Consider the following 25,669-nt stretch of genomic DNA (forward strand, 5'->3'; position numbering starts at 1 on the left):
ATGAAACTTTGGAGTTATGATCACTTGCGCTTATATTTTTCTTGGAGTAATGAAATTATCCCTTTTCGGGTACTTGTAGTTGTGAAACTTTGGATTAAATATAATTTGGAGTTATGATCTCTTGGACTTATGAAACTTTGGAGTTATGATCACTTGGAGTTGTGAAACCTTGGAGTTATGAGATGATCCCATTCATACTTGGTGAGAGGGTAATTTTCTCTTATTGTTTGGGTAATTGAGACGAGATTAATTGTTGTTTTGGGATGGTAACTGATTTGAACAGTAGTGGACAAAGTAAGAAACTTTACATTGGTCTCAAATTTGAACTAGCTCACTTGGCCGTGACTGGAGCGTGTTGGAGACCTTATTTTACCGACAACCCTGTTAGTTTGACTTTTTAATATTTTAACCATTAACTTGTTTCAGGGACAGCAGGAAATGCAACCAGAGACCAAAGCAGTAATCAAGTGGCTTCATCAGTACCCGTTTGTGCTCTCGGCAAACCTTCACGGTGGAGCTTTGGTGGCTAACTACCCATATGATGACAATGCTGAAATGGTGACAGGAAAAGAAAGCCCTACATCTGATAACAATGTCTTCGTTATGCTTGCCAAAACCTACGCAAACGTAAGTGAAAATACAAATGAAATGAAAAAAAATCCTTTACTAATACATTCATACAAGAATTGTGTAAACAGTTAAACAATATTCATTCGACATTGTCGTGCATACAATTGAAAGAATTCAATTCCTGAAGTAGCTGTCTCTTGAAATTTAAAATTATAGCTATACAGCAATGGTTATAAAAAATATATTGCCAGGGACACCAGCTCCCTTAATGGGACCCAGTCTACTCAAGACCCCACATTACTACAAATAACTGCTGGCTGACTAAAAAGTGAATTTGTTTCCAAAAGTTAAATAATAAAATAAGGTCAGTTTTTGTACTTTCCATAACCAATGAACTTTTATGAACTAAATTACTAGTATTTTTGTAACACAGAAATTGAAAGAGCAGCTTTCATGTTTTGTTCATCCTTGGCATGCATGCCAGGAGTTAAAACAATTGGCAGATTTTGAGTCTACAAAGCTCTAAAAATAATTTAGAACAGTTGATGCTGTGTCCAGTTAATTTACCGTCTATCACAAGTTCATTTTCAAAAATAACATGCTAAGGCTTTAACCATTCCTTAACATGATTGCAGGCTCATCCCACAATGCACCTTGGTCTCTCTTGTCCGGATTTCCCTCCTGAAAATTTTGAAGGAGGCATTGTCAACGGAGCCATGTGGTATGTAGTGGCCGGTGGTATGCAGGATTATAACTACGAACACACCAACTGTCTAGAGATTACTTTGGAACTTGGATGTTTCAAATATCCCAAACCTCAAGATCTTCCCACGTATTGGTTGGACAACAGAGAACCCTTGTTGAAGTATATGGAACAGGTAAGTTCTTATTTGGATTATTATCCTGAAAGTTTCTTTTCAAAACGAATCAGACGACTGAATAAAAATAAAGAGAAACATGTAACTATATTTGTAATTAAAACGTGGGATTTGAAAAGGTTTCTCAATCTTGTTTTAGATTACTACAATCATTTTGCTAAATTAGTTAAGCCTAAAGTTGTAAAAAAATAAAATAAAAAAAATGTCTTAAGAAGTAAAGTAACAGCATAATACAGTTCTTTAAACTTTTAAAAATAAAATAATTATTACTTTTGTAAATTGAAACATGTTTTTTCCAAATCTTTACTTTGTTTTGCTGTAACGATATTGCTGGATATTATTGTTTCAAGGCTTATTTTTTAGGTTTACTATACTGGTCAGTGGTCAGTCTAATACTACTAGAAAATTTATTGCCTATTAGCTACTAAATAATTTTTTTATTTTATTTTTTTTCCCCCAAGAGAGTGGATGTTAAGTTTAGACTAATATTGATTGTATGTTGCACCAGCCTAGCAGACTGTTCCTTTATCTTTTATTATTTGTGCACTGCCTGATAGTAAATTTGATCTAAAATACAATATTTAGTTATTAGAAAACCATCTACAGTATAATCTTGATAATTCGACACTCCCTACATGGGCTGTGATGACGTGACATGTCGGCAGCAGTTTTGTCAAGTTTTATACTACAGTCTAACCTTGATATAACGAACCTCGATATAACAAATTCCTTGATATAACGAATTTTTTTAAATCCCCTAGAACTCTCCATAAGACACAATGTATATTTTACCTCTACATAACGAACAAACCATAACAACGACCTTGATTTAACGAATTTTTCGTGATTTCGGCTAAAATAAGACACCTCATTATAACGAATTTGTCATTGTCAGAACCTCTACATTGCGAATTTAACCTCTGCATAACGAATTGTCTACGTCTTTCCCTCGATATAACAAATCCCCCACCCAATTACTGTTTTGGGAAAATCTGTTTCTTTATCAAATTAAATGGAAAGGTCACGTCATCGCTTGCGCTAACATTTGTCTGCTCCGTTTTACATCTTTGTCTGCTGTCGCTGCGCGCGCTATGTTGCAACTGAGAACTGATTTCAATTCACTGAGGACTGATGATGACGTAATGTTTAGTAAGCTGTGATTGGGCGATATGGGATAACTATGGTGAATTGTACAATTTTTGAATAAAGAGAAACCTAAGAAAGAATATAAAAACAAAACCAAAGAGAAAGAATAGCAACATCGTTATTTTAACATTCTTTTTACGAGTGTTTTTATTATCCTATGATTATACACTTTTATAATGACTTATCTAATAATTTATTGTTTTCAATACGATTTGTTTCAACTAGCAACACCAATGCTTTAGTTAATGATTATTATTGACATTCCTCTGTTGTGATAAATCAGTACTGTACTGTAAGTAGCCTACCGGCCTATCGCGAGCAGTAGCTTACAAAACTGTCTACTGTTTTGTTTTGTTCTTTACATGGTTTATGACTACGCAATACAGTATTTGGCTAGGTTTTAGGAGGGTTAGAACAAGCTGTGATTTTAAACTTACAGTTTTTAACCTGTACCAAGGTCAATGCCATTGTCATGATTGCGCAATATTCAAGATCCCTCCCCTTTATTATGCCGGATAATTTAGGTTCTACTGTACAATGTAAACACTGTACTGTAAAGTATTGTAGCCTATGCTACTTTAATTGTATTTTAATGAGGTCAAATCCCGACCTATATTGACCGACGCTGGTTCTGAACCTCGACTTAGCGAAATTCCTGCAAACCTAACCTCTATATAACGAACCTCGTTTTAACAAAATCCTTGATATAACGAATATTCAGTTCGGTCCCTTCAGATTCGTTATACTGAGGTTGGACTGTATTCATTAAATTTGTTTGCTTTATCTCATATTTTAGATACTTCCTGTGTGTAAATGTCCAATAAACTCCCTATAGCTCGACATTTTGATCGTTAAACACCCCCATAGTCCTCAGAGTGTTGAACTGTTGAGGTTCTGGTTCTACGGAGGTAATTCTAATTAATAGGTAAATCAATTAATAGGTCAATTAATTGATTCAATTCAATCAATTAATAGGTAAATTAATTAGGTAATTCTAATTCTAATTAAAGGTACGGAGGATATTCTGTTGTCCTTAGAATTTTTGTATTACAAACAGATTTGTAAGAAATAAAAAACATACTTCTTGGAATGACTGGAAAATCACATGCTAATCTTTATTGATGTATAGTTTTAATTCATTATTAATTTTCATTTTTGTTTGCATTTCCATCGACAGGTTCACCGAGGTGTCCATGGTTTCATCAGAAGCACTGGTGGGAACGCCATTGCCAACGCCACTATCACAGTTTCTGGCATTAACCATAAAATCACCTCAGCCAAAGACGGAGACTATTGGCGCATTCTTACTCCTGGCACATACAACATCACTGTTTCCCATAAAGAGTACGGTAACTTGCTATCACCTGGTTATTCTTAAATTTATTAGACTTTTGTAGACAACGTTTTGAACATGAATGCTTAATATAGCCTACATAGTGGTCCGTTACAAAAGGGAGTCTTCATAAATTATAGAAGTCTATTTAATTTAATATGTACACATATTTTGCACATGGCTACCTTCTGGATTTTTTTATTCAAAATTAACTATTCGAGCTTTTTTGTGTCAAAGGTGCTTTATTACATACAAAGAGACCCGGACGGTCCTTGAAAAGGGGTGCATATTTTCATATTAAGAATATTTTATTTAATCTGTACTTAAAATGTTACATACAGCTTGGAACCCCGATCAGTCGGGATTAATGAAGGTTTCCAAATTAATTACTTGATCTTGTATTTCAAAATAAGTATTTGTTGGCTAATTGAGACTAAGATGTTAAAATATAATATTTTACGAATTTGGCAGTCCTTTTTAACCGTGCATTTACCTTTCCACATGGGCCTGAGCACATAACATGTCAAGAGAAGCAAGGCCTAACAGAGGTGCAATATGAGAACAAACTGTGATGATAAATCTTATATGGCGGAACCATGATCCTGATCATGATGATGATGATTTGGTATATCCTAGGCGTGCGCTTGGTTGATCACTGACAGGTGTGCGTGTGTGTGTGGGTGTTTATGTAAAGTGGTATGTTTTTAAAGTTTATTGTTTCTTTTTACATTAAATATTCTAAATAGATTATAGTATATGTATTGTACAGTATATGTTTGGATTTGTATAAACAGGTTAAGTGTAAGAGAGGGCCATGTGGCCATAACTTTGCCTGATTAAATGAATCATTTTCATTTCATTTCATTTTTATTTCATTTCATTTCATGATGCGAACCCTAGACATCTGCCTTTAGTGCAGTAGAAATAATCAAAAATATAGCTTAAGGTGGAACTAATTGCAACACAAATGATTTTTGCTGTGAATGGTAGGTAGTATGCATCTAATCAACATACTAAAAATATACATCCGTACTGTGGCGCAAAATACGTTTTTTGGCCGCCATCTTGAAAAAAGTGTAAACATTTTAATATTCGTAAAAATAACATTTTGGGTATCAAATTATAGGAAATTTAATGCTGAAAAATGTTATAATAGTAGTGATAAGCTCTTTTTAGAAATACGATCGTAGTACAAAATACCCCCGCCACAGCAAACCTGCAGACTATGCAGACTAAACGAATTTCCATTTGTCTTAATTGATTTTCAATTAAATCTAGTAATTCAGTTTTAAAAATCTTCGTACAACTGATTTGATAGATTAATGATGACAAATATGTGCTTGCATAGCTTTGAGACCAAAATTATGAAAATCGGTCCGGTAGAAGAGCCAAACGAACTCGAAAAAAACAAATTTAACTCCCGTAAGTAATGTACAGGGAGGTAGTTTGTGCATAACTCAAAATATACGCCAAAATGAGTGCTGATGCTTAATAGCTACTCTATGGTGCGTCCATAGCTTTAGTTTAAAGCCGGATTTACACTATGTAGCAAAACCTGCTATATAACTTTTGCTGTATAACATTGCTTTATCACTTTTGCTTTATAAAAAATGTACAAACAATTTTAGTGATTCTGCTGCTCGTGCTACATGTTATATGTAGCCATCGATGTATAATACTCTACATTATAGAGGGAGTTATTATACATCGATGTATGTAGCACAACCTCATTCGCATTCCGTATGATTGTAACAAGTTGTACTTATTCAGAGAATAAATTACTATAACTTACTCCTTACTGAAGTCAGTGGCTAGTTACTATGACTAGAGTTTATTTTTTCAATGGTTTAATCTTTTTCTGTACATATTTTTTAGATTGTTGTCGAGTACCCTACACACCATTAATGGCTTCTTTCTTATGATTTCAGCTATTTGAGTCACACGTTAGAAGTTACCGTTCCTGATAATACTATTGGGGTTACTTTAAACTTTACTTTGGCCCGAAATGACCCACGTTCTTGGGCTATGGAATATGATTTTGGAATCACCAAAAGTGTTTACCCCACTCAACGTTACCTTACAGACCAAGAAATCCTCGATGAGTTTGAAAATATGGATCAGACAGCTCCTAAAGTGGCACAGTTCTTTAGAACAGGTGACTACGCTGGCATTGGTATACCATGTCTGAAAATTTCTCATGAGGTAAGTTTGTTATAATTTTCTCATGCTGCATTTTATACAAGTTTTTTTTAAGCAGCATAAGATACATTTACCCACGACAGTTTTTTGAACAAGCCTTTTCAATTCAATCCTTAGAATTTAAAAGATTCACTTTACAGCATTGTTTTTTTACTTTACAAACTAGAAACGGACTAATGAGGTTCAAGGATTGAGAGAAAAAAAGTAAAATTGTAATGCTTTGAATGTCAACTTATCGGATGGCCAATTAATTTAAATTGTTAATGAATGGTGCAAAGATTTGTTGTTAAAATGAGTCCTTGCATCACTATCTGTGGTAATGAGAGGCTATAAACGAAATCATAACCTCTCTCAGAATAAGTTATGAGTAGTGATTGTTAGTAATTAAAAAAGTAATTAAAGTAGTGTACGCAACTTGCGTTGGCCTAAATAAATAGTCTTTACGCGATTGATTCACACACTTGATAGGTACATTCGTTGCCTAAACTACTATATGCTTAGCAATATTTTTTCAAGTTACAATTTGTGAAGGCAATTATACAGTCAAGGAATCAGACTTTTAAAAAATGTTTTCTAACCTTGTTGCTTAACTTACATTCCCAGTTGTGCATATTCCCTCCTCATTTGTGATACAGTAGAGTCCCACAAACTCGGCACTCGATAACCCGGCAGTCTGGATAACTCGGCAATCACCTGGCTCAGAAAATTAGTGATTTTTTGAGTCCGTGTTAATCATGGACTCAAGCCAGCTTAAGTCAAATTATTCGCAAACAAATACCACACATGATAATGACTTAATGCTGACTTGTAATATAAATATTAATAAAAAAGGCGGTTAAAAAGCTTAAAAACTCTATTGTTTTTATTTTTAACCCTAGTTCCCGATAACCCGGCATTTCACAAACTCGGCACCCTTCCAGTCCACATTACGCCGAGTTTGCGGGACTCTACTGTACTTGGCTGGATTGCATATATTGCAAGATCTACCTGTACAGTATTGTTTGGGTAATACTGAAATAACCTTGTGTAAAATCATAGACAAAAAGAATTAAATATAGACTGTCAGCCGTGCTGTGGTTACCATAGGTTCTGGCACTCCCAGCGGTGTGCGCCAGAACCTATGGTAACCGCAGCACATCTGACGGTCTATATTTGATTATTTTTTTCTATGGTAATATATGCTACTAATTTGTAATTTTATAAATAAATAACAACATTTTGTTCTTTTAGGTCGGAGGTCCATCTGAATGGAAAGTAAAGATTGCTATAATTGGAGGCATGTTTGCTACAGAGCCTATTGGCCGAGAACTGAGTGTGCGACTTGCAAGACATTTAGTTCGTGGTTTTGAGACAAGCCCGCCTCATATTGTCAGTTTGTTAAATACAACTTCAATACACATCTTTCCTCAGGTAATTCAGTTTCATTTTCCAAGACTCCCATTACAGTACAACCCCGCTAATCTGGCACCTAAGGAACTGGGACCATGGCCGGAACAGTGAAAAGGTCGTATTATCTGAGGAGCAGCATTTTCACTATTTTAGCATGATCGTCGACGACAATGATGATGTTATCCACGACCAAGGGATTCGTCTAGGATTTTGCCAAGATCGCGGAGATCATAATTATGTTTTCATTATCGCAAAATATATTCAGGATTTGCCATGATCGGGATGACAATAGTAATGTTCCCCCGATAGCGAGAGAAGTTAAATATTATCTCGTGATCGTGGGAGACGATAATAATGTTTCTGTTACTGCAGGAGATATTCAGAAGATTGCCGCGATTAAAGATGACGAGGAAAAAGTTTCTGTGATCGACAGAGACAATGGTGATGTCCCCGCGAGTTAAAAACATGTTTATTGAGGTGTTAAATATTTTGTCGTGATCGCCAAGGAAAATCTTTTGCAGGTACCTGGTATTTTTCTGCTATTTCGGGAATGACAATCTTGTCCCCATCACCGCGGGAAACTTTCAATCATTTGCTACGATTGGGGAAGACGATGATGATGTTTCTGTTCCTGATGAGCATTTTTGGGGGTTTTGCCACATTGCAGAAAACGTTGTTAATGTTTCCATGACCGCGGGGGATAAACAAGATTTTTGTCACGGCTGCAGGAGATGGAGATGAAGTCCACGCGACAATAGGAAAATGTCACAATATTATCGCAATAACAATGTAACGGATAGGTGATGGCATGGTCGGATTAGGTGAGGACCAGCCGAGGTCCGATTAGCGGGGTTCTACTTTATGTGGAAAATTGTGTGCAAAAACTATTCTTATGTTTAATTAACTTTTCTATTTTAACTACATGATTCAGTGACTTTTTAGTTTAAAATGTAGTATACTAATTAAAAGTAATGTGCCTAGGTAATCAAATCATTTTCTTTATTAAAGATGAACAGTTGTATAACTCTTTTAATACTATTTTTGATTTTCTAGTTTATAAATTTAATATTTTCTCATTTTAACACTAATACCGAAACCCCGGTCTGACAGGCCCACGGGAATTTTCGAAAACGCATGTTAGCAACACTGTATACTTGAGAGATTCCATTCCCCCAATACCTCCCCCCTTTTCCTCCACTACCTATTGATATATTGTTTGTTCATTTTGCATGGGTGCCGTGACCTTGACAGGTTGTCTGTTCATAACATGTCCGTCTCAGAGGCCCAACGTTAGTGTATTTTAAAGCGGGGTTTCACAGGCCGAGGGTTTTGGTTTGTGTGTTTCTAAGCGGGGTCCATTATTTTTCAAATGGGGTATTACAGACTGTGGGTTTCGGTTAACGTCAGCCAAAGTAAGGTTTCGGTATTAGTGTTAATTTCATACTCTCTAATAAATAATTGATTTTATCAAATTTATTTTAGATTGATGAACTTTATACAAGCTTAAAAAAGAAAATGCAGTGTCATATGGACGAATCTCTGAACAAAGTTGCCAACATTATTTTGTCCAACAAGACTTCACAAAGCCAATATGCTAGCCTCTTCCTCTCCCATCTAGAGACGGAGCGTTTTGACTTCATTGTCATCTTGGAGGGTGGCGGCCCCAATACCATTGTGTAAGTTGCGACTGGCTGTTTCTTAAACTTAATCATTGTTTAGAGATTTATATATTTGTACCACAGCAGTAGAAAATAGTAGATAAATTTGTAAAGCTCACAGCTTTTGTAAATCTATTTAGCTTCTGTAGTAACATTTTATTTTTTTTTTAAATGTCATTAATCATTTAGATACAAATTCAACATCTATCAGTGATAGTAAAAGGTGAAAGCACATTGACTGACCAACATAAATAATAATTAGCGATATGATTTATTTAAATAAGCAATAAGATTGTTTTAAATATCGTGATAATTGTAATTAATTAACTATCAACAGGCTAAAATTACATATTTTCTCTTGTTTCTTTCCAGGTCTCCGTCTGGTGCTAGTGATGAAGTTACTGAGAAGATTTTTACAATGATGAGGCATAATTTTGTTTCTGGAACAAATGACATTCCATTTCATGTAAGGAAAGATTATTTTATTTTCAATAATAATGTTTTGCTTTTTAATATAATAACAATTTATGGATATAGCCATTCCCATTTTTAAGTTTTAGACAGTGTTAGATATAACATAAACTATATTTTAGTGACAAAAACTAAGTTAGAACACAGAATTTTAATTTTACACTGCAGCTCATTGTGAGTGGTAAATATAGTTATGTTCTTTGTTGAGTCTTCATCACCCTCGGTGTAGGTGTGATTTGGGGGTATAGCCTTGGGGGGGGGGGGGAGGTGGTGTAGTGCGGGGTCATTATGCGCACTATTCTGAAAACATGTTGCAGTTGTTGTTGATCAGAGTCCTCTAGTGTGGTGTGTGGACCACCTATATAATTTTATACTTCTAAAAAATAAAAATTGAAAATGAAAAAAAATAGTTTTATTAACGTTTATAAGTAACTCAATTTACGTCACTTTTAAGATTTTTTGTACTTATACAAATTATGTTCTTAGATATATCATGTATGAGGACTCTAGAACCAACATTAATCTGTAAGGGGAACAAGTTTTAACATTAGATCTTTACAAATTGAATTTGGAGCAAGGGAATTCCGAGGTATGTTTTTAGTGTTTTCGTAGGGCTGAAAAAGACTCTTAAATTATGGATAAATCTGATCGATGCAGATGGTATGACTACTTAAGCATCTTAAGGCTAATAATAGTATCCTAAGGATTAATATAAATTGTTATTCTTATTTTGAAACCCTGTTAACCACAACATTGATAATTCCATTCTTAATAAGTAAAAGACCTCTGATTCATTCGTAATTTTAAATCCCCTGTCATATTTTTTACTTCAAGCCAAATAGTTTTTATAACACTTTAAAACTGTGTTTTAGCGAGTTTCCCATATAGGGAATAAGCTATTACCTAGGTCTACTAAGTCTTATGGTAAGACCTGGACCCGGGACCGATTTACTTTTTTGTTTTGATGTCCCCAGAGGCCACAAATACCATTCATTTAAATTTATATATGTGTCCTTTAGCACGATAACTTGAGTCTAAATGATCTATTTTGTTGAAATTTGGTACCGGTAAAGACATGTAAACCTACGTTATTTGAACAAGTTTGCAAACCGGCTTGATCGGACTACGGGAACAGGAGATTGGGAATGGGGGGGGGGGCTTTATAGAGTAAAAATAGTGTTTTCCCATTTTTTTTCTCCCAAAACATATGGATTGCAATTTCTTTCTAAACCATTTTGTTGGGCTTAAAAAATCAATTAATTTAGTGTATAGGGGCGTTGTTGTGCACTTATTAGTTACAGAGAGAATACAAAAAAAACTGTTAATTTATAATTCTTATGTTATTCTTAAGGAAAATAAGTAAACTGTTGTAATAAGCTTGTTTATAAAAAAAAGGCCTATTTTTATCAAATTTAGCAACTTAATTTATTTTATACTTAACTTTTAGACTAATATTCTACTAAACACACTTTACTTCCTTCACTGTAGCAGCAAACCTAAAGACTAATTAAACCCAATGTTTTTAAACAAGAAATAAATCTGATGAGTCTAAGTAAATATCTCGGTAAACAGCCAAGTACGCAAATGGAAGTTTGCTTTGTTTGCAGATCTGCTGCAGCGATATTTATTTGTGGATTTGCAATTTACATCACCTCTATTAAAAAGTAAAAAAGAGGGTTAATTTTGGAAGACCTGGTTCCAATTCCACTATCCAAACTAATATATAGGCCTTCATTTTTTGGTCAAAAGTTTGAAAACACTGTTCATTCAATGAAAAACTGATCACAATATAAATTATCATCTACAAATCTTATTGTTCCTAAGGAGTTTAGATTTATCAAGATACGTACTCCATTTGAGCTCTGTCAAATGTTGTTTAGCATTTCTGTATAGCTGTTATTTTCTGTTACAGCCATCTAAAGGATGTTCCATTTCCGACAGTGCCGAATGGAAGCAAAGACTGCTAAACACCCTTTATGACCAAACTGGCTCCCTTGTGGTAAGCTCAATGACTTTTGTAATCTAAAAAGTATTTTGTTACCATCCATTTTTATTTAGAGTAACAAAACCTCTAGGTATATAAACATCTCTATGTAATTTTTAAAACTCATTTAAAAATTTAATATATTGCTTTCTTTCTATTAGATTGAGTTACGGGTAGAAACCAAATTTATGGTAATTTAAGGATCAATTAAATCTCAAACTAATGTTAGTTGAGCCATTCACATTTTGTTTTATTCAGGTTAATGAGACTTGGAATTAAAGCAATAACGGTTGGTACATTCTGGATTACTTAAGTCCAGTAGAAATATATATTTTTAAGAGATGACTGTGTACCTGTAATAAATATAGATTGTCATAATGTTAATGTTATAATTTAAATGTGTAGATTGGCTTAACAGTGATGTACCGTATTGTTTTAGTACAATAAATGAATACAGTTCGTTAACTATTCATAATTCATAAATTCAACCAATCACAGATAGCGTCACTATCCCCCACCTGTGACAGACCATCTATCAAAGCGCCCCATTCGTCCACCTGCTTCACCATGTTACTTTAATTCCGTTCCTTTTTTATGATATCAACCGGGGGTAGTTTTGCTACTGATTCTCACTTATTATTTCACCCCAATCCATTCAAGGTCGTGTTCTTTCTCGAGTACAAATACTTAAGTAACGAATAATAAGTTAACTTTTTCCATTGTTAGAGTTACTAGCTTTTGTGCACACATTGAGGTTCATGGGGCTTAAACATACAAAGGAGCCCCAAACTTTCCTGCCAACTTTAATTTCCAAACATAACCTAGCTGAATTCTTTTTATGAAAAGTCCTCAAAATTCAAAACCAATTTAGGCATGGCTAAACAAGCATGCCTAACACTCACATGGCATGGCTAACTCTTATTCTTAAACACTTCTTGAAAAACATTTGTGAAAGTAGTGTACCAAGTTTATGAGTGCAGGAACAATTTGTATACTACTTTAAAACCTATAGTCAAACATATAACTTAGGTGTGATATTGTAGGTGTCAGCCAGAGCTAGTTGTTGCCAATACTTGCCTATAGAAGATATTCCTGACCTGTGGAGATCAACCCTATCCTCCTTCATGGGCCTACTATCAACCTTCAGTCAAGGTTTGTATCCCGTTTATCCTCTAGGTCCTTTCCATGATATATCCGGCCAGGTTACGACATCTGGTTAGGATTACTGTAGAGTTATCAAGTAACAGGATAGGGCTAGTTAAAACGTTCAATTGTATACTTATATAAAGTTAAATAAAATAAAAAATATAATACTGCTGGACATAGTTGGTAATTATCAACCTGATAAATATCTAGTGTCTACCCCTTACGCTCCTTTCACAATATCCGATTTTGCTTGTCCAATTGTTAATCGGATTTGTAGTTGACCATTAGAGCTTATGGTCCCTTTAGCATTATACGATCGGACAACGCCCGGAAGGTGCCACTGCAGGTATCCGACTCCCGGACGAGTATTAATCGGGTGTACAGCTAGTGGACCATGTGACCATATGGCCCCTTTCACACTTCACGATTTTTTAGTCGTCGGGAGCCCTCCCGCAGTGCAGTTCGTTGCGTATAGTTTTGAGAATATTTTGTTTTTACAGTTTATATTAATTAGATATTGACTTGAGTTAAATATAATTGGTTATTAAATTGTTTTTGTTATGAATTACAGTTTTGTTTATATAGTTAAAATTATGGATGTAATTAACTCTGAAGTCTTAATTTCACTTGTTGAGTCGAAAGTTGTGTTATGGTTGAGTAATAGTTGTTAAATTTGATTTGAGTAATAATGTGTTTTATCACTATACCTTGCCCAGAGAAAATTATTTGTTTTATTTAGTACTTAACATACGCATTATTTAAACAGTTTGTATTTTAAAGTTCAATTTAATACATATGTTTCTAGTACTTTAGTAAAGCATGATTATGAAATCTCCACTTCCTCACGTTTCAAATTGATTGGATGAACCCAGTTGAGACGGTCGCGTTTTTATTTTTGCCACCTGTAAAGTAAAAAATTCAGCAATTATTTCTCCGCGATCCATAGTATACAAGACTTTCCACAGAAATGTCAATGAATGGAGTGAAGGGGAGTGTCCGATTTTTTAATCGTCCGATTACAAATCGGATAAAGTGAAAGCAACAAATCCACGATCATCTGTCCGTCCAATTAACAATAGGACAAGTGAAAACGGATAGTGTGAAAGGAGCGTTAGGTAGGTAACCAGTGCGACTAATCAACTGAAGTTAATAATTTTAAATTAGTAGGGAAATTGGACGAATATTCCAGGATGTCACATTGTGTTTTGTTGTTACCGCTTGCCGTCTTTGGAACAGCCTACCCCTACACATTAAATCCCTTGATAAACGCTCCCAGTTTGTGGCGGCGCTAAAAAATCTCTACTTTGAGCAAATGGTCTCGGCTGGCGTGTCCTAGGGCTTCTGCTTCTTTGCGCGATTGCTGGTGCATGTGCCTGTGAGAGTGTGAACGTGTTTTCTTTTGTATATATTATATTTATAATAATTACTATTTTTTAAATTGAATTTTTTTAAACGTGTTCTTGATGTGTTTAATATATATATATTTATATTAGATTGAGACATTTCATTGTATTTTTATTTATTTATATTTAAGTTTGTCAGGTTAAGTGTAAGAGAGGGCCATGTGGCCCTAACTTTGCCTGGTAAAATAAAGAATTTGTCATTTCATTTTCATTGTCTTGCCACCCAGCAGACATCCATGGAAAAAGCAAAAGATGTACAATCATTCATCCAACACAGTGCATAAAGTTCATGACGTCCAAGTGTTGCGTGTTTGCAGGATTGAGAGGACGAGTGATCGATGACAGAGGTGAGGTCATGAGAGAAGCCACAGTCCAAGTGGAGAACTCTCGACACAAATATCACGTTACTCCCAACGACGCATACTTTCACATCGTCTTATCTCCAGGACCATACCAAGTACAGGTAAAACTATGAGTGGTTTTTATTGTAACAATACATTTTTTTAATTATTTCACCTCCCATGGTGCATATCTATCAATCTGCCTGTTTTTAAGGTGTACACAAATAACTTGATGGCACTTTATAGGCTGAACGATGTCAAATCACCAACTAATTGACTATTAAATCAATTTTGATTATTCAATTAATGAATTGTTAAATTAATAGACATTGTGTAATGTCTCAATAATGTAACAAAGTAAACAATTTTTGTTGATTTATGATTTGGAAAACAATCCTACAAAGTACAAATCTACGTAACTGCTGAGAATTGATACCTCAAAACTAGTCAAGATATAGTCTAGTAGGTAAGGCTATGTTTTTCACAGAAAATTTATATTGAAACTTTGTGTCACTCTCTTCTTTTGCATTAAAATAAATTAGTTAAACTCCAATGCAGTGGATCATAATAGCATCTAAAAATGTGAACAATGTTTAAATGAAGTATAAGCTAGTCAACAAGTATTAGCAACAGTTTGGAGTTAAAATAAATAAGAAATTTAGAAAAAAATGACGGGAACTCATTTAAAATTTAACCTGTATCGATAGAGTAGCCTAGATAAGTTTCCAAATAAAAGAAATTATAGATTAACTTATATTATTTCCTGTATTAGTTTACATGCAAGCACCATGAAGTTACAACACTAGATGTGAGGATCGAACCTGGTGTCATGCTGGATTATGTTGTGGTCATGAAGACTTTGCCCATCGATGCTTACACTGCTGAAATCCTTACTCCTGATAAGGTTTCTGGCATATCAGGTGAGTTGTTGATATTCTATGGGATAAAACTACCTTGTGAAATCATTATTTAGAAAAAATCGTTATTTCTATTTTAAGAGAGAGCCATGTGGTTCATTGATACACAAAGGTAACACAATAAAACACTTATATTTTGTCCTAGTAGAACCATAAAATTAAATGAAACTCATAACAAAAACACCCGGAAACAACCTATATCAAAACACTGAGATCCAAAATAACAAAGAAACGTTATTTATCGCTTTTTGTAAGGATACATGTAATGCTTTATTCATGTTAATGTTAGGACTTCTTCATTCTTCCTAGAGAGCAGGAATTCCATATCATACTCTCTGAAGAAATCTTAGAATACCTATAAGAAATAACAATATGTCACGGCATCTTTTTTGTATCAATTAGCCCCTGACCTTAGTTTTCTTAAGCCGGGTTTTCCTAGGCGCGGAAGTGGAGACCGGGAAGAGGACCGCGGAGAGCGGACTCCACTTGTCTGAGGTAATTTAATGTTACTGTTTTCCTAGAAGTAGAGCGGAACACCATGTAAATCTCTTTTCCGCTCTCCCCGTTCCTCTCTCTGCTCTCCGCTTCCGCCCTTAGGAAAACCCAGCTTTAGGTAAACAAGCAGAACTTTATTTAAAAAAAGTCATTAATACACAACTTGTGGGAGTTAGATGAATGAGATACATAATTTGTACTGTGTTAAATAAATAGTATACCATCGGGAATCGCGAACTTTCAATTACGAATTAAGGTTGTTCCTAATAGTTTGGGTCAAATGTTATGGACTTTCTTATCATAATTTAAAATTATTTAATGATTTGTTTCCAATGATTAATAATCAAATCTGTGAAATATTTCTACGGTTTAAAACTGTCTTGCATTCAATTTTTAGAATTATTTTTATTGTTCTTCTCTAAATGAGTATTGTTGGATACTTCCAAGGTAACACTATCCAATAAATAACATTATTCTTGTCAGAAGTCAAACAGAATAAACCTATGTTGCTTATAACTGAGCATGAAAAAATACTCAAGTATTTTTCAACTTAACCTGTCAAAACATGTTTTCTATGTAAACTAACCATGATCATTTCAAATGATGTATTATAGTTTGCTGACTATAATAAATTAACTGTAACACGCTGATTCTAGAGGCTTTCTTTACTAGCTTTACTTGGAAATTTGATTTCATATCAATGGTTTGTGTTTTTATTTATGTTGTTAATATTTGTTTTTTGTGAGGGTTCAGCTGCTATTATACTAAAATTAGTTTTTTTATAATCCACTCATTTAATGTGTACAGTATTATAATTGATTCTTGATACAGTAGCCTACATGTATTTGTAATAACTATAATAAAGTAACATAAATATAAATACTGTGTTGTCAATCCTGTTTATCTCAGATCAGAGATCACTAATTTCAATGAGTCATTAGGCTTTTCAATTCTGGATGTAAAAACCTATCATTATGTTTAACACATGTCTTTAGAAATATCATTTATAAACTCTGAATAGTTTTGATGACATGTGTTTTTGGTTTTGATAACCGAATTCAAAAGAGGAGTTATAATGTTCCAATATTAATCAACTGTGACAAAATTGGACATTTACGATAAGAAGGTATATATTATTATTCATTGCATAAATCCTAGGACAGCAAAAGGGGGTTTTCATGTAACTTACATCTGTAGCCCATAAAAAGTTGTTTAGTTCAAAAGAAGATAACATAATTTGAAACAATTTTATAAAAATAATGTTAAGATACTTGTCGATCAGATCATAGAAATAGTTTAAAACAAATCACTTTTCCAAATTCTCAGTTAGTGTCTGAGGTGACAGTCAATTTTTTGGGTATTCATATAAACGAAAATCTTGACTGGCTTCCTCACATTAACAAATTACAAAAAAACTTTCTTCAGCAATTTTTTCTCTCAGAACAATTTCTCAAGTCACTGACACTAAAACTCAATTAACAGTTTATCACTCATATTTTTCATCTTTAATCTCATACGGAATTCTTGTGTGGGGAAATTCTTGCCATAGTAAAAAGATTTTTAGGCTCCAAAAGAAGGCACTTAGAATTATTGCTAAAGTACTCCGAAGAAGTCCATGTAAAACTATCTTTCAGGCTTTTCAGGTTTTAACATTTTACGACCTATATATTTTAGAAGCATTATTTTGGGTTTTCAACAATTTGTCCATTTTCAGGGAGAGTCACACAAACCATAAGTATAACACTAGACATAAGAACCTAATTAAGCCCACTAGCCATAGATTATCACTATTTGAAGCATCACCTCAATATATTGGACCAAAATTGTACAACTTAGTTCCTGATAATTTAAAAAACATTACCAATCCAAATAAATTTTAAAAAGAATGTAAAAACTGGTTGCTAACCAAAACATTTTGTTCTTTAAATGAATTTTTAAGTGGAAATTGGTAGGATGTTAAGTATTACAATTATTTTGTTTTAAATTGAATATTATTATTTAGCTTTAAGTATTATAATGTAATTGACAAATGTCCTATCATTTTGTGATGTAATGGCATTCTGTAAATAAATAAATAAACAAATAAATAAAATAAAAGGGTCTAACAACTGCTTCTTTGGTTTTCTAGGTTATGTCATTGACCTTGAAAATCATCCTGTTTCAAGAGCCTTAGTCAAGGTTGCTAACTTCACTGAAAACACCGATGTTGATGGCAAATTCTGGATACCTCTTCCTCCAGGTAAATGTTAGGATGTTAGGATTAATTCATTGATTACTGAACAAACAATAGATACCGTAATTAAGTAAGCTTACATATAAGTTTTGTAAATTCAACTGTTGACTGTTGTATGATATCACCTTTAAATAAAAATTGAGATCTGAGATTTTTTCACATCAATGTGTTTATGACAGAACAATACATTTTTGTTTGTAAAGAGTATATCACAATGTACTATCAAAGGCATGATTTTGCAAGACTCCTATAATAAGATTTGTAAACAAATAAAATTCCTTAAGTTGAATGACATACCGTAAATAGACGTATATCTCAGGTTATATTGTTTAACTTTCCCTCAGCTCCTAAGTTATCCTTTAGCAATCTATTTATTTTTCCAAACAATAGGTTAATAATTGAACAAATTTAACTATATCATGTAGTTTATGCAGTCACTTAGCGCACAAAACATAGGCTTTGTCAAAATAAAAATGATAGGTTGAGGTTGTTATGAAAGTCTTTCATAAAGCCATAGAACTTCCCCACTAAGTAGTGAATATTTTTAGCCTATAATAAACTGTAATTTTTCTCATGAAAGAACCTTTTGGGAAAGATTTTAGAGGGTCTCTGGTAACTTGATGGATATATTCAAACCAACTACCGGAAAACAATTAGAGACTTTGACAGCCTACGTCTTGGGGTACCAAGATCAGCACTATTTCTAGTTACCATACGTAAGGATCTGTAGAGCTTATGGTTTAGTATTTTCAATTATCTCAATACTAGCGTCTTGGGTGACGACATTGCTGGTTCGGTTCCGGCCATCTTCACTTTCTTACCACTACAGTCACAACTGGCTTGATCATATAACACATACGGTAATGTTACTTCAGTGTCTTTATATCTCTGCGACAGATTAAAGCCTATGGCAGTTGAGGTTTTTTTTATTCAAATTTAAGAATTCTTGAACATTTTTCCTAACGTCTCCTATGTTTCTTTTTCCAGGAGAGTACGTTGTCAATGCTACAACTGAAGGGTTCAACTTGGTCACTAAGCTAGTCAGAGTAGTTCATCAGAAGGCTCAGAAGGTAGTCTTCAGGCTGTCCAAGGACCAGAGCGTCATGGGGCTTCCTCGGCTGGTGTTCATATTTTTGTCAGGTGTGTGTTTGATTTCACATTTACGTATCATCTTGGTTTTTATGTGTGAGGAATATCAAGCAAACTATGAATGATCGTCATCCAAACATAATCATACCGTTGTTCCAAGTTATTTTGTTGCCAAGTAAATGAATTCCAACAAAATATGATTCCAAGTGATCAGAACTCTTATTTTGAAATACATCACACTTTCAAGCTATTGAAAAACCATCTAAAATCACAATCCCAAACACTTAATCTTCACTTTTTGGAGCAGGCCTTGGAAAATGAACAACTTGGTAAAGTGAAGGTTTTAGAATATGCGCTCTTGGAAATAATAAGTAGCTATATTATCAGTGACTTTAACATTTTAAAGCTTGGTATTTTTTATTTTTTTTATTTTAATGCACTTGGAACAGTATTCAGGGAGCTATCTCTCCAGATAAATATTTTGTGAATAAAACTTATTATTAACTAATTTTTTTTGGGGAAAGTTTCTATTTCATACTCTTGGATTATGTGTATCAACGCTAAAGACCACTAACAGAAATGGCGTGGCAGTTACAGCAGGCAGTTTCAATTACATTTTGACCACCATCTAAATTTAAAGTGTGTTAGAAACCAAAACTACATTATTGTAATGTGTTTCAAATCTTGTTAAAATACTTCATGAAAATTTCAAGAGATAGCACTTAAACTCTTAACACTCTTGAAACTCCCATTAAGAGTTTGAGATTTTAACTTATTTTAAGAGTAAGAAATTTTCTTGACTGTATTTTCAAATTTTGATTATTTCGCAATTGTCATGATCTTACCCAGACCAACTTGTTATAATTTCTTATATGAAATAATTGTACATGTATACTAATTGTTGTATTTTTGATTTGTTTTAGGAGTGGTCGGCATGATGTTCCTCGGACTTTTCTTGGGCTGTTACTTGATCTGTAAGAAGAGAAAACGTATGGATGATGGATTTTCTTTACTACCTCAGAAAACATCATTTTTTGATGATGAAGAAGAAAAGGAGTTGTTCCGATCTCCTTTGAAAGGTAAGAAACTGCTGTATAACAAAGTCAAAACAAAAAAAAATGCTGCGTTAAATTTTTATTTGAATTTGAATTGTTGTTCCTCAATTTTAAATAATAGGCTAGTTGGTAATTAGTGTCAGGATTGCAATCTTAGCAGTGGACAAAGGATGAAATAGGCCATGATCACTATGTTTACTAATGAGAATGATTTGACTTATCTTAATGTTTTATAAGATTCCTAACCATAGATGTTTAATCTTAAACTCGATAATTGATAACATTAATATTTCAAAGTATTTTTTTCTACACCTCAGACCTCGTCCAAGTACAGTAGAACTCCAATCATCCAAATTCCAACCATCCGAATCGCCAATAATCCAAATTGCTTACTGAAATAATTTAAAAATTAAAAACCACAGTAATGATCGTTATATTAAAGAAAGCAGAAGCCATCGGGTTGTCACCATTATCATCTCCCGCGCTCACGGAAACATGATCATCGTTTTTTGCGATCGAGGCAAAATGATAAATATATCCCACGGCTGTGTTGACACCATCATCGACTCCTGCGGTCACAGAAAAATCGTCATAGTTTTTTTGCGGCAAAATGATAAATATATCCCCCACGGTCGTTTAGACACCATCATCGTTTACCGCAGTCATGGTAACACCTTCATCGTTTTTCGCGATCATGGCAAAATGTTAAATATATCCCAAGGTCGTGCTGACACCGTCATCATCTCCCGTAGTCACGAAAAATCATAGTGTACTCCGTGATTGTGGCTGCGTAAGCGTAAATTTTCCAATTGCAAAATCATCGCAGACATGTTCTGTGATCGCAATAGTAAAAGCTTGGCATGACTTGGCCTATTTTCTTTAATAGACTCTGAAGTTTATTAAAAATGCAATTATTTGAATTTTTGATTATCTGAATGGGGTACTGTCCCAATTAATTCGGTATTTTGAGGCAGGCCGTGGTTTGCATGTGACGCAATGGGTCCAAGAGATAATTGCGTTCCCTCCCTCCTTCCTCGTGGGGGAATTTTTCTTTTCCTGGCAACCCGAGGCCCAGTACTAAAAGGTTTTGAGAACAGTAACCAACTATTTAAGATCATAAACTTTTCTGTTTTTGTGAAATGTTTCTCAACTTACCAGTGATGGTCGAAAACAGGAATTTCAAGTCTCAAAACCAAAACCAAAATTTAAAAAATCGAATCCCGAATCTCAAATTTCAAAACTGATATGCGAAACTTTTTTATTTGCTCACTCAAGGCTCCAAAAAAAATAAAGGTAATAATAAAAATAAAATGTTTATTATCCAATCAGAACTGAAAGAAATTGGACCCTGACATACTACTAGTTTGAATATATGGCTAATAAAATAAACCTAAAAATCATTTATTTAGTTTGTACCGATAAGAAACTTTATGGGAAGTAAGTTGTTCCTGTATTAATATTTATTTATGATATGGATTGATACCTATTGCAGTTTATACTCTATATTACTTGTTATATCAGTGTTACTGATGATTTGTTTGCTCCTCTGCTGTCAGCTTGAGTGCAATTGGTGCAATTTCAAAACCAGAACTTCCAAAATCTATCTTTTAATTTCAAAACATTTGAATCTTGAAACTCGCAGATCGAATGTTGAAACCAAAACTTTTCCAAAGTTTTGATGGTTTTGAGATTTGAGATTCAGTTTTGACACATCACTACAACTTACACTAACTTTTAACTCCTTTGTAGATCCAGAAGAAAACAAAAAACTGGTAACACACGCTTACCATGATGATAGCGACATAGAATACGACGACAGTGGTGATTCTGAAGAAGATCTGATGGTTATAGACTCAATGAAGAGGTAAACCACAGAACCAGAACCAGACTTGCTAACTCTGGTTAATTCTAACACATCAAAATTATTTTACAGAATTAGCATTTAACTTGATTTCTATTGCAGCATCTGTAAGTTTTAACATATGTTTTAAATGTGTAAAATACTGATGTAAATAGTGAAATGTATTAGATGGTTTTGTGATGTTGTCTGGATAGAGTTTTTAAATCCTGAACCATAAAGATTTCATGAGTAAGGATCTCTTTCAAAACATTTGTTTAGCTATTTATAAGCCAGGTAGGTTAAATTATTGTTTTAGATAGTGTTCCTAGTAAACTGATTTTAAGCATGTTTTTGTACAGAATATTGTGTTATATCTATATGTAAAAAATCCCCTATCTAAATGGACCTAGGTATATTTTATGATCAGCCATACGATGGATAATATTTTTGAAACTGGTAAAGCATGTATCCAAACAAGCTACTGTACTCAGAAATCAATAACTAAACTATATAGAAATATTTCGTAGCCTCTATACATTTTGGCAGCTGTAAAATTAATTAATTTAAGATGAGACTTTTTTTGTGTGGCAGTTTACATTTTTTAGCATAAATCCCTTATTTATTTAAAACTGCAGTATTAACTTTTTTTGTGCTTTGTAACAGGGTACGACAACAGTTAGTAACAGTTAGTCCTTGGACATTATAGTATCACCACTGATTATGCTCACTGATTCTGTTTTGTAATTCTAACAAGTTTAAGATCTTCTTAGACTTTAAACGATGTTTGAGTTGTAACCGCATTCATTATTTTTGATTATGTTATGACTGAAGACAAATAAAACTTATGAAACAGAACATTGACGTTTTCAAGGGGTTCAAATATTAACCAATCCGTGTCAATGCTATGTTAATTATTTGATCTCAGATTCACATTTCCCAACTACATTGTGTCTTATCCTTTGGTTTTATCTGACCCACCTTGGGACGATGGGAAATTGTAGTGTGCCGCTCCTGTCTGTACTCTAAAGATATGTGCCATGCTTTTAGGCATAATGGGCATTTATAGTTTTGTTTTATCTAATATTTACAGTTAGAAATTACAGTAATGGTATATTTACTTTGTTGATAAATTTTTAAGAAATTTGTGATGATGTTTTACAATGGAAAAAGTTAGTGGTTTTAATCCAAAACAAACTTGAACAGTTTTGATATGGAAGAAATTCATTTCATAAATTTCATTTAGGGTTTTTTTACATTTTTACATTGGGTTATTATTTTCTATGTCATCTGACCTTTCGGCTCTTTTGACCTTGTTAGGCCCCTCACTGACAATACGATTTTGATCGCCTGACACTGTGTTGTCCGATATTTATATCATCCAATATTTATATTGTCCGATATTTATATCGCTGGTGCGGTCCTTGCTCACACAACTAGCAGTAGTTGAGTAAACTAGCAGTTGCTTGGTAGTCGTGGACGAGTGAGTGAATGTATGTGTTGTGCAACTATCATAACAGTGGTCACTTTAGCTGTCAAAATAGTAAAACAATGAACCCCAAACATGTTGTCGCAATGTTGCTGCTGTGGCGCCGAATTATGTGGTGTAGGATTAAGGGAAAGTGCTGGATTCATCCAATTAATCAAGTTTTGTTTTATTCCTGTCCTTATAATCGTCTAATGTTTTGTTCCACAGATCTGGTTTTGCTAATTAAATCAAAATATAATTATCAATAATAATTCATTTGATGCCATTATAAACTCACAAAGATCACTATTCAATTGATTCCAAAAATACAAAAGCAGTATATGTGTAGTGCACATCGAGAAGGCACAGCGAGAACTAGGACTAATGGGGAGAACGGATGGCATTCACCAAAATAATTGCTGTGTGGGTGTGGGCCAGCCCCCATTTAGCCACGTGTTCCAAATAGTTGTGCGACAGTCGTTGATCACATTGGCAGTCGACGACTGCTGGCTGACAGTTTGTCATTTTCGTTTGTCTATCGGTGTGTGGGCAAGCGCTCATAACATCTAATGGTTCACTATTGGAATGTGGTTGTCCCTGTCGGACGGCCAAAATTGTATTGTGGCCGAGGAGCCTTATTACTGGTTTAGGTCAGATAATCAAAAGTTTATTATTATTATTGTATGGCCAGCATTGGACCACTTAAGTCAATATAATGGTTAGATTCTTTTTAAATTCTGTCTCTTCTTCTTGTCCGCCCAATACTTCTTCATTCTTTCCGACCGTTGTTTTCTTTCTTCTTCCGAAACCACTCTTCCTTGTCTCTGATTGTTTGCTCCTTTTGGCAGGATGATATTTTTGTCTTTGAGTACTGCAAGCGCCTCTGACTTGTTTTCCAAATCTTCTAATGACATTTTCAACCTTCTCATGTCCTCCTTAATCTCTGTAATATACCTTAAGTCACTCTTGCTATTCCACAACTTGTCAATTATTTTATTGCTTATTCTATTTTCTGGTGTCCTTAAAAGATGTCCAATGAATGAAATTCTTTTCTTTTTAATTATACTTGTCAATGGCTCTATTTCCTTATATACAGTTTTATTTGAGGCCAGTCTCCAAACTCCATCTATTTGATATTTGTTGTTTGTACATGTTCTGATGATTTTTCTTTCTATTTTTAGTATTTTATCTATTGCTACAGTGTTAGCTGTTTTAAATATAGTTTCACTTGCATATGTTATTTTTGGAAGTATAACTGCTTTGTAGTGTTTCAATTTTGTTGCTATTGATAGGCATTTTTTGTTGTATGCGTTTTTAGTAATATGTTGCATTCTGATTAATTTATTAATTCTATTTTGCCATGATGGATTTTCTTTAAGATTGTATGTTATAACTTCACCTAAGTATTTGAAATTTTCTACAATTTTGATGCAATGTTCTCCAATTTTGATTTTGTTAGCCAATGGTGGTTTTGTTAACATTATTTCAGTTTTCTCAAAAGAAATTTTTAGACCTATGCTCTGGGCTATTTCCTGAAGTGATTTTATTTGTTGCTTGGTTTCTTGGATGATTAGCTAGAAGAGCCAGATCGTCAGCAAATCCTAAACAGTTTAACTTTATGTCATCTTTTTTTGTTCCAACAGTAATATTTTTTGGGTTTGTTTTAAGCCATTCCCTCATAATGTATTCAAGTGCACAGTTAAAAAGAAGTGGTGAAAGGCCATCTCCCTGTCTCAAACCAGTTTTGACCAGGAAAGGTTCTGATATTTCTCCTCTAAATTTAATTTTATTGAAGGCATTTGTCAAGGTAAGTTCTATAAGTTTTATTAATTTTGGGTGGAGTCCGAAATGTCTGAGAAGCTCAATGATGGTCTATGGATGGAATCGTAAGCTTTCTTAAGATCTACAAATGTTATTGAAAGAAGTTTGTTTCGTTTTCTGTAGTAAACCATAATCAATTTCAGCATAATTATTTGTTCTGCACAGCTCCTCCAAGGTCTGAAGCCTCCTTGGTATTCTCGCCCACTTACTTTTCTATTTTCCATGTCACATTATCA

At 33.9% G+C, this 25,669-nt stretch overlaps 1 protein-coding gene across 1 annotated transcript in view; it reads left to right on the forward strand.

Moving 5' to 3' along the window:
- The window catches only part of LOC128984518 (carboxypeptidase D-like), a 79,261-nt gene extending 56,914 nt beyond the window's left edge, over positions 1-22,347 (forward strand). Inside the window, exons 10-24 of the mRNA XM_054403852.1 lie at positions 427-627; positions 1,206-1,448; positions 3,772-3,938; positions 5,856-6,129; positions 7,357-7,536; positions 8,998-9,191; positions 9,546-9,639; positions 11,557-11,643; positions 12,672-12,780; positions 14,495-14,640; positions 15,291-15,438; positions 18,059-18,169; positions 19,151-19,303; positions 20,176-20,331; positions 22,057-22,347. Of these exons, the coding sequence (XP_054259827.1) occupies positions 427-627; positions 1,206-1,448; positions 3,772-3,938; positions 5,856-6,129; positions 7,357-7,536; positions 8,998-9,191; positions 9,546-9,639; positions 11,557-11,643; positions 12,672-12,780; positions 14,495-14,640; positions 15,291-15,438; positions 18,059-18,169; positions 19,151-19,303; positions 20,176-20,331; positions 22,057-22,175 (2,382 nt within the window). The 3' untranslated portion in view covers positions 22,176-22,347. The remainder of the gene's footprint in view (positions 1-426; positions 628-1,205; positions 1,449-3,771; positions 3,939-5,855; positions 6,130-7,356; positions 7,537-8,997; positions 9,192-9,545; positions 9,640-11,556; positions 11,644-12,671; positions 12,781-14,494; positions 14,641-15,290; positions 15,439-18,058; positions 18,170-19,150; positions 19,304-20,175; positions 20,332-22,056) is intronic.
- Positions 22,348-25,669: the final 3,322 nt, after the last annotated feature.

Source organism: Macrosteles quadrilineatus, unplaced genomic scaffold (genome assembly GCF_028750875.1).
Source record: "Macrosteles quadrilineatus isolate MER2022 unplaced genomic scaffold, UCM_ALF_1.0 Scaffold_1__1_contigs__length_201487025, whole genome shotgun sequence".
NCBI lineage: Eukaryota > Metazoa > Arthropoda > Insecta > Hemiptera > Cicadellidae > Macrosteles > Macrosteles quadrilineatus.